Source organism: Chiloscyllium plagiosum, chromosome 37 (genome assembly GCF_004010195.1).
Source record: "Chiloscyllium plagiosum isolate BGI_BamShark_2017 chromosome 37, ASM401019v2, whole genome shotgun sequence".
NCBI lineage: Eukaryota > Metazoa > Chordata > Chondrichthyes > Orectolobiformes > Hemiscylliidae > Chiloscyllium > Chiloscyllium plagiosum.
Window position 1 is genome coordinate 28,219,539 of NC_057746.1, and position 9,749 is coordinate 28,229,287.

The 9,749-nt window shown below is 43.4% G+C and overlaps 2 protein-coding genes across 2 annotated transcripts in view; one reads left to right on the forward strand and one right to left on the reverse strand.

Annotated features, from left to right (window-relative positions):
• Positions 1-2,222, forward strand: part of LOC122541543 (zinc-binding protein A33-like) — a 20,546-nt gene extending 18,324 nt beyond the window's left edge. The window contains exon 4 of the mRNA XM_043678371.1: positions 467-2,222. Within this exon, the coding sequence (XP_043534306.1) occupies positions 467-1,017 (551 nt within the window). The 3' untranslated portion in view covers positions 1,018-2,222. The remainder of the gene's footprint in view (positions 1-466) is intronic.
• The window catches only part of LOC122541464 (E3 ubiquitin-protein ligase TRIM17-like), a 185,162-nt gene that overhangs the window by 129,710 nt on the left and 45,703 nt on the right, over positions 1-9,749 (reverse strand). The window lies entirely within an intron of this gene.

A 9,749-nucleotide genomic window follows, 5' to 3' on the forward strand; every position in this document is an offset into this window, starting at 1 on the left:
ATACTGCCCATTCACTCGGCCGTCATCTCTCTCTCACCTTTCCTCATTCACCGCCTTCTATCCCACATCGCCTCACTCTCCTCCTCTCTTTAACCTTTCTTTCCCTACAGCAATAGGGTTAAGGTTAGCGCTAGGGTTCTGTTCTTCCTATGCATTTCATTTCCCTGCCCACGCCCCTCCAAATGAACCCTCTCATCTCTCCTCCATCACTCCTCCCTTCCCATCCCTCCGCCTTACCCATCCCTCCTCCTCATTCCTCCACTCTCGTCACTCATTGCACTCTCTCTCTCTCACTCCCCTTTCCCTGTCTCTCCTCCCTGTTCAAATTCCCCTATTCCAGACTCTTTATCTTCCATTCACTCTCATACTCCTCCATTCCTCAACCCCTCAGTACATGCTCCCCTCACTCTGCGTGGCTACTCTCTCCCTCCCTCTCTCTGACGGTGTTATTTGATCTCTCCGCCAGGTCCAGTCTCTCTGACTCTGGATCCGAATACAGCGCATCCCTGGCTCATCCTGTCTGAGGACCGGACCAGTGTGAGACTCGGAGACACAGAGCAGCCGCTCCCTGACTCCCCGGAGAGATTTGATTCCTGGGAATGCGTCCAGGGATCAGAGGGATTCACATCAGGGAGACATTACTGGGAGGTGGAGCTGGGAGAGATGTTCTGGTGGGCTCTGGGAGTGGTCCGAGAGTCTGTGGAGAGGAAACGGGAGATCACCCCGGGCCCGGAGACTGGATTCTGGATTGTGGGGCTGGTACCCGGATGTGGTTATTTTGCCGCCACCTCCCCCTTCCTGACCCCCCTCTCCCTGAGTGTGAATCCCCGGAAGATCGGGGTTTACCTGGACCATGAGGGTGGACAGGTGTCATTTTACAATGCAGACACCATGTCCCATCTCCACACTTTCACCCACACTTTCACTGAGAGGATTTTTCCCATCTTCAGTCCGGGATGGAATGAAGGCGGGAGAATCACCGCCCCGCTGACAATCTGCGGGATTAAAGGGCACTGACAGATCCATCCCATAATTTCAATCCGTCCCCCTGCCTCCTGCCAGCTGTAAACTGATGGGGTCGGTCTCAGTCTGGGGGAAAGAAGGAGGGAGGGGGTGAGAAGAAACAAATAGAAGCTCAATTGTTGAGAGGGACTGACTGGGTAGAGTGAGCTGTGAGCTGCAGGACCTTCCTGCCTGTAATGTTGCTCCACAGGCGGGAGGTGGCGCTACATGACAGTGTTGGAAATGAATCAGTCAGTGGGTCTCAGACTGGACTCAGGGGAGTCTTTCCAAGAGGAGACTAGAACATTTCCCTGCAGGGTCAGTGGAGTCTTTCTGGTGGGAAAATTAAATAATTTCATTGCAGAGTCAGTGAGGTCTTTGCCCGAATGGGACTGTACTCACGCAAAATACAAATGTCAGACTGATATTCTTTAGACTTCCAGCATGTGTCGGTAATGTACATGATTTAGTAACATAGGGAAATCAGTCTTGATTTGCTCAGGTTTGTAACTATTGTCCAGAATGTTGCCGCTCTTTCATAAAATTGGAAAATTTGGAAACCTCAGATTTGAAAGGGGTGGGTGAACTGATCATTTGTGTCAGGATCATAGTTAAGTATGTTTGAAACCGTTCAGTTTGTACAAAACTACAATGGAGTTGGAATTATAGCTATCACTTGTTCCTGATTTATTACTCTCTCATCATTATCTGCACTGAAATAATCCTTAAATGAGCCCAAGGAAAATATCTTTGCTAAAAGTCATTAATCCAGCACTCTGTGCACAGAACCAATTCAGATTTTGACAATGTTTACGTTTATGTAATTATAATTTATTTTGGAGTGCAGTATAAAATTTGAAAATAATTTCTTCAATCAAATCAACATCTGTGATTCACTAGAGTGAAAGCAAGGTTTCTAAAAAAAATATTTCATCAATAAATCCAAGAGAGTGAACCTGTTGAGATTTTGTTTGTAAATGTCTCCAGAATATGTATCCTTATACCCTGCATTCCAAATTCATCTGGATTATTTTAAAATTCACTATTTCAAGTCAATGGAGTGTTAGCTATCTGGAAATTATCCCACATTTATTCTGGATCTTCAGTCATTGCTCCCTTATTTAGGGTCTTAGAATCAGAGATTGATAGAGTTCTACAGCATAGAGAGAGGCCCTTTGGCGCAAACTGTCCATGCCAACCAAATGTTCTATGTATTCTAACCCCATTTCCGTGCACTTGGCCCATATCCTTCTAACCCTTTCCAATCTATGTATTTCTCCAAATTTCTTTGAAATATTGTTAATGTGCCTGTCTCAACCATTGAAGGTGTCAGCTTATTCAGTATGCAATCCAACCTCTGTGTAAAATCAGTGCCCCTTTTATTCTTTTCCCGCTGACTGGAAACTGATGTCCTCTCTTCCTTGATTCTGCAACCCTGGGCAAAAGGCTGAGTACATTCACCCTATCCATGCCTCTCATGAACTTATTCACTTCTGTGATAATCCCCCCTCCCTCAGTCTTCTTAAGACTAAACAAAAAAATCCACACGTGTCCAACCTTTCCCTATAACTCAGACCCTTGAGTCCAGGCAACATCCTTGTAAACATCTCCTGCACCCTTTCCAGTTTCATAACATCCTTCCTACAGCAAGGATACCAAAATTGAACCCAATACTCCAAGTTCAGCCTCACCAATGTCCTGTATAAATGTAACATAATTTCCCAACTTCTAAACTCAGTGCCCTGACTGATGAACGCCAATGTGCCAAAAGCCTTCGTCATTATCCTGTCTACCAGTGACTCCAAATTCCGAGAACTGTGTACCTGAATTAGAAGTCCCTCTGTTCTACTACACTCCTTGAGGCCCGAATTTTCGTCATGAAATGATCATCTTGATTTGACTTTCCAATAAGCAGGACCTCAGACTTATGTGCATTAAACTCCATTTGCCATTTCTTGGTCCACTTCACCAACTAGTCAAGGTCCTGCTGCAATTTCTGAGGACCTTCCTCTCAGTCTACAATACTGCCTATTTTAGTGTTATTTGCAAATTGTCATGTGATGGTTAATGGGAACGTCCGCATGTTTCAGAACATGAAGCTGTAAAGGCGCATGGATAGAGTATTCTGCTGGTCCACGTCTAGTCCATTTTCACCTCCTGCCCTGCAATTTTGGTTATACAGTCAAACTTTCATTCAATTTTGTAGTATTGTTAGTGGTTCGGTTTCTTAAAATAAAATGTAAACGTAAAGCTGCAGCAACAGGTCAGTGAGATTAACCTCGATGGTGGGAAATTTTAAGAATAATGTTCAACACAGTTAAGCAATTCTGGACAATTAAGGAAAGCCAGTATGGGTTTATTCAAAGCAAGTCATGTTTATCTGAATTGATTGAGCTTTTGACTGAAGATAAAATTAGGTTTCAGAGGGAATTTGATCCTTGGACTTGAAAGGGCTTTTGAGAAATTGTCACATAAAACATTTAGAAGTAGAATTGAAGCCCATGGAATGAAACACCAGTGATAACATGAAGATGAATTTGACAGTGAGTGAGGATTTGAGATGATTTAAGTTTTACAGTAATCTTCTGTGTCAGTCTGTTCCAGGAACACTGAAACGCAGCAGCTGTGGCAGCATCTGTGCAGAGAAAACAGTTTCTCCATCAATTTCTGTTTTGTTTCAGACTACCAGCATTGGCAATTCTTGTTGAACATTAGGTGTGCAATAAACTTCAATTTGCATTGCCAAGGTGTGCTACAAAACATAAATTGCTGGTGAGAATCAGCAAACTGCCAGCGTGTGTGGAGAGAAAGAAGATGCAACATTTTAGGTCCAGTGAGTCTACTCCAGTTTCTCGAGCAATTTTTATTTTTGTTGGATACCTTGCGATTGGCAGCGAAATGCACATTCTTCCAGATCTTTTCAAAGGGAATTAGGGTTCAAGAAGGCTGAGGCATTTAGCTTCCCCACTGCCAACCAAGTTATCTTGTTATCTTCTTGAATTCCCTTTTACATTGCAGGGCTGTACCTCTATGGTGAGAAAAGGACTGTGAACCCTCTCAAACCCATCATTTAAATCAACACTTTTCTACACCCTCCCACTGGACAGACACAAGCAGCTCTTAACAAGAGTCATATTAGATTTGAAACATTTCTCGCACTTCAGCTGCTGTCAAACCTGCTGAGTTTCTCCAACATTGTTGGAGTTTGTGTGGAATTTGATGCTGCGGAGAGCTGTTGAGGCTGGCTCATTCAGTTCATACAAAGCTCAGTTGGACAGATTTTTAACGAGGAAGGGAATCAAAGGTCATGGAGTTCAGGCCGGAGAGTCAATTTGAGAATGATCAGATTAGCTACGATCTTATTAAATGGCAAAGCAGAGGAGAGGTCACATCTGACAAACTTCACTGAGTTTTTTGAGGAGGTGACAAAGAAGATTGATGAGGGTGATGGAAGTTTGTTTTTCTGACTGGATATCTGTGACCAGTGGTGTTGTGCAGTCATCTGTACTGAGACCCCATATATTAATAATTTAGAGGGCAATGTAGGTGGTCTTAGCTTGCAAGGTGTGACATAATCATTAAAAACCCAGTCTGACAATTGAGTGCAGTACTGAGGGAGTGCTGCAGCAATGTGGCTGCACTTCGATCAATGACACTTTGATCCAAAACTTGTGTGGAGGTGAATATAAAAAAATCCCACAGTCAATATTTATCTCTCATTCAACATCAAAACAATTAGATGACCTGTTCACATTGCTGTTTATGGGAGCCTGCTCTGTACAGACTGGCTGCTTTATGAATACAACTCTGGAATACTTCATGGACTGTAAGAAGCTTTGAGATGTCATTAAAGGTGCTATGCCAATACCAGTCTTTTTATTTGAGGCATTCAATAGATTATTAAGGAGCTTGACAGCGTTAGGTTAGGGGTTATGAATAGGAGACAGCACCACGAATCTGTTATGAATAGGAGACAGTTACGAGTATATCCAGTTGCTGGCTTCCCGTCTGCTTACTAAAGGATGCAACAGCAGAATGAGGTCATACACCAATCGGGTTTCTTCCATCGTTTGATCGTGGCTGATATATTTCTCAGTCCCCATTCGCTTGCCTTCGCCCTGTAACCCTACTCCTTTTACTAATCAATAAGCTATCTCTGTGTCTTAAATACACTCAATGACTTGGTCTCCACATCATTCTGCAACAATGAGTTTGACCGATTAATCACCCTCTGGCTGAAGAAATTCCTCATCGGGTCAAAACATCATAGAGATGCTCAGTAGAGAAACAGACTCGATGATCCAACTCATTCATGCCAACCAGATATCCTAAATAAATCTAGTCCCATTTGCCAGCTTTTGGCCTGTTACCCTCTCAACCCTTTCTACTCATATACCTATCTAAATGCCTTTTAACTTTGTAGTTTTACCAGCCTCCATCACTTCCTCTTGCAGTTTTTCCACTTTTTCTTGAAAGCGTTGCCCATTAGGTCCCTTTCCTTTTTATGTAGACATATTTATTGAAAGAGGTAGAACCTCTTCTCTCTCTCTCCCAGAATCCCCAAAGCTGCTCAGCGTCTCCTGAAAGATCACCCCCTGCCCCCAAATATCTGATAAACAGCACTGACAGAGAGAATACTTATTGCACGAAGCACCCTCTCCTTGTGACAGATCAGTAGGAGTCGTTCAAAAGCATAGTCCCTTTTTGAATACAATCCCTAACCTGAAAAAATTTAAAACCATATTTGCGGGTTAAAAGGTAGTGTGAGAGGGAGAAGCCTTGCCGATTGCCCCTACAGATATTAAAACTACTAGCTCTCACACCATTGGTGAGAACTGCTGCTGGACTATCACTGTAGAGGATCCTCACCCACCTAATAAAAATCTCCCCTCAATTAAATCATTCAAAAAAGATATGGCCACTCAACCCAATCAAATGCCTTTTCTGCATCCGAGGAGATCACTAATACCTGAACTGACTGCAGCTGACACACTTGAATCATATTCAGTAACGTCCTAACATTATTGGAGGATCTACAGGCTTTGAAAAAAATGTCTGGTCATCTCTAACAATTAAAAACAGCAGAATTACCAATCTTAATGCAAGATCCTTGGACAATATTTTAAAATCATCATTTAAATATGAGATGGCCCTAAAAGAGGCACATTCCTCTGGGGTCTTCCCTTTCTTAAGGCTAAGAGAAATATTAGCCCCTCTTAAAGATGGCAGTAGGCAATCATGGCTGTACAAGTAATCATATATGTCTAATGCCTATGTATAAATTATTTGTAAAACTTGCCAGGATAAACGTCAGGGCCAGGTGCCTTCCCACTCTGCATCTACTTCACAGCATCCTGTACCTCTTGCTCTGTTAAAGGGGCATTAAGGAAAGACGCCTATTTGGAGCTAACGCCTGGAAGGATGCCATCTTAGCCCTCACAACGTTCAGACTGGTATAGTTCAAAGTGAAATTTCCAAAATGCAGCATTGATCTTTTTAGAATCATAAGTAACCATTCAAGTCATGTCCCTAATTGAGGTAATCGATTGGGGGGCATTATTTCTCCTGGCAAGATATGTTCGCCATCTGCCCAGCTTGTCACCATGCTCAAACAGTGTTTATTTCGCAAAAGCAAGTTCCTTCCTTGTTGTCTGCGTGAGCATCGCGTTCAAGTTGGACCAAAGAGCTATAACCCACTGCAGCTTAGCCACTGAGGGCCAAGCAAATTATGCCTCCTCAGCTGTATTTAGCCACACCTCAAGCAGGCATTGCTGCTCCCCCTTCTGTCATTTCTCACTGGCAGAATGAGAAATAATTATCCCTTGGCATAAGCCTTAGCAGACTCCCAAAGAATAGATGGGTTACTGGCCTTATCCGAATTGGTGGCTAACAATACCTTACATTCATTGAAGAATTATATGATGGATTCAGATTAAAGGGATATATTCGCTAGTGTCAAGGGCCTGTAATATTGCCCTTAAGCTCAATCTCTAAATATACTGTGATTTGGAGATGCCGGTGTTGGACTGGGGTGTACAAAGTTAAAAATCACACCTGGTGTTGTGCGATTTTTAACTAAATATACTGTAGCATGGTCAGAATTAGCAACGTTTCCAATTGTACAAAATGTTACGGAATCCAAGGATAACGCAGAATTTACGAAAAGATCAATCCTAATATGACACTTGTGCAGATGAGTAAAAAATGTAATGTCCCTCCCTGTTGGATGGGGACACCTCTAGATAGCTACCAATCCCAATTCTGCACGTAAATCTGCTTGTTGCTCAGATTGTAAAGAAAATGTTGAAGGGTCTCCAGGCATTCTATCCACTATGTGATCCATAAGGCACATAAAGTCTCCCCCTATAATAATCTATCGTGGTGCAAGAGCCATTGATTTGAGAATGCATTGATCAAAAATTTAAAGTGATGCGCTGGAGGACAAGAACCATTCAAAATACCATACTCTTCTCCAAGTATTGAGTCTTTGAGAATGCCGAACTGCCCATACTCATCTTTAATCTGAACTAGCAACTTAAATGGAAGATGCTTTTTTATAAGTATGGTCTTTCCCATACTCCTACTTGAACGACTGCAACTAAACATGGATGCAAAACATCAACAAATTGAACCTAATATAAGACACTTAATGAGGGGCCTTCCCCCTGCCAACACTGGGCACTTACATATCCCAAAAACACCTTCCCTGCTGCAAATGCAGATCTCCCATTCACCAAGGTGAGTCTCCCGAGTCAAAGGGCTATGTCCACCTCTCCTTTCTCAGATGAGGAAGCATCTTTGTTTTCTCTTCACTGGTGAATGGTTCCCTCCAATATTGTAGGTACATCCTTTGAGGACACAATTCGCCATGACTGTCTATAACAATATTTGAACTCCAAAAAGGAAGAATTTGACTTACCAATTGCTGAGCATAAACCAAAAAATGACTTGTGAAGCCTAAAAAATACATAAACTGGAACGACTGCAACTAAACATGGATGCAAAATATCAACAAATTGAACCTAATATAAGACACTTAATGAGGGGCCTTCCCCCTGCCAACACTGGGCACTTACATATCCCAAAAACACCTTCATAACTCCTTCCAGCTTGAGCCATGTCCCAGTTTAAAGTCAAGAAAGAAAAGGGCTAAGATGGCATTCTTCTTTCTCTGGGGAGTGACTAGCTCTCTGTAAGTCCTGTCAATAACCCCCTCTGGCTTCCGAATTATCCAAAGTTGATCCAACTCCAGCTCCAGTTCCCTAATACGTTTTTCGAGGAGCTGCTGTTGGGTGCACTTCCCACAGATGTCGTCAGCAGGGATACTAGTGGTGATCCTTACATCTCACATTCTGCAGGAGGGACATTCCACTGCCCTACACTCCATTCCCACTGTTCTAAATCCGGAAGTGACTACTAAAAAAAAGGATTAGGAAATAAACTATTTACCTTGCCTAGTCAATCTGGCTCCCACAACATTTTTTTTATGTTAGAGAAGGAGGATGGGTGGGAGACACTACCCGAGTAGTATCTCAGGTAACGCAACCACGCAAATATAACCTGTTCTATTTAGCCTTCCCAGAAGTCCTTTGCTCGCTCCTCCCTCACTAGCCTGAAGGCAAGGAGTTTAAATATACTTGCCGTGCTTCCCGACAATCACATCGAACCAACGTCACCTCCTCTCGGCTCTCGCTGCTCCGAAGAGTTACCAGGATTGTAGGCTGGGACTGTTTTCCCTGGAGTATCAGAGGCAGAGGGGTGATCTTATGAAGGTTTGCAAAATCATAAGAGGCATGGATAGAGTAACAGGCAAGGACTATTTCCAGGAGAAAGTGAGGACTGCAGATGCTGGAGATCAGAGCTGAAAAATGTGTTGCTGGAAAAGCGCAGCAGGTCAGGCAGCATCCAAGGAGCAGGAGAATCGGCGTTTCAGGCATAAGCCCTTCTTCAGGATTCCTGAAGAAGGGCTTATGCCCGAAACGTCAAGGGGGCATAGGTTTAGCAGAATGATTTAAAAGGGACCGAAGGAGCAACTTTTTAATGCAGTGTGGTGCATGTCCGGAATGATCTGCCAGAGGAAGTGATGGAAGCTGGTATAATTACAGCATTTAAAAGGTATTTGGATGGGTAATTGAATAGGAAGGGTTAAGAGAGATATGGGCCAAGTGATGGCAAGTGGGACTAGATTAATTTAAGGTACCTGGTCAGCATGTACAAGTCTGTTTCTGTGTCTAACGTAACATCTCGTTTTCAGACCAGGAACTTTACAGCATTCTGGACGTAATATTGGGTTCAGATCCAGAGTCAGAGAGGCTGGAGTTGGGGCAGAGATCAAATAATACCATCAGCGAGAGAGGCAGAGCACAGTGGGAAAGGTTTGTGGGGAGCAGAAACTCAAAGAGTGAATGAGAGTGGGAACAGATGAGCAATGAATAGAAGATGGGAATGGAGGGGAGAATGAGGGAGAAGAGTGAGGGGAGTTGAAAGATGAGGAGTTGATGAGTGAGCTACAGAGAAGGGAGTGAGTGAGGTCAGTGGAGGATTAAGGGACAGGTAGGTCATGGGAGGGGCTTGGCAAGAGGAGGCAAGAGTGAAGGAATGATATGAATGAGGGAAGTTGGGGAAGGGACGGATGATGGGACAGCAGATGGAGGGAAATGTGAGGGGGTAATAGGCGGAGGAAGGGAAGTGAGGGTTGGTGAAGAAGTCAGTGTGGGCGTAGCAGGGGACGAGAAAAATGTAATATG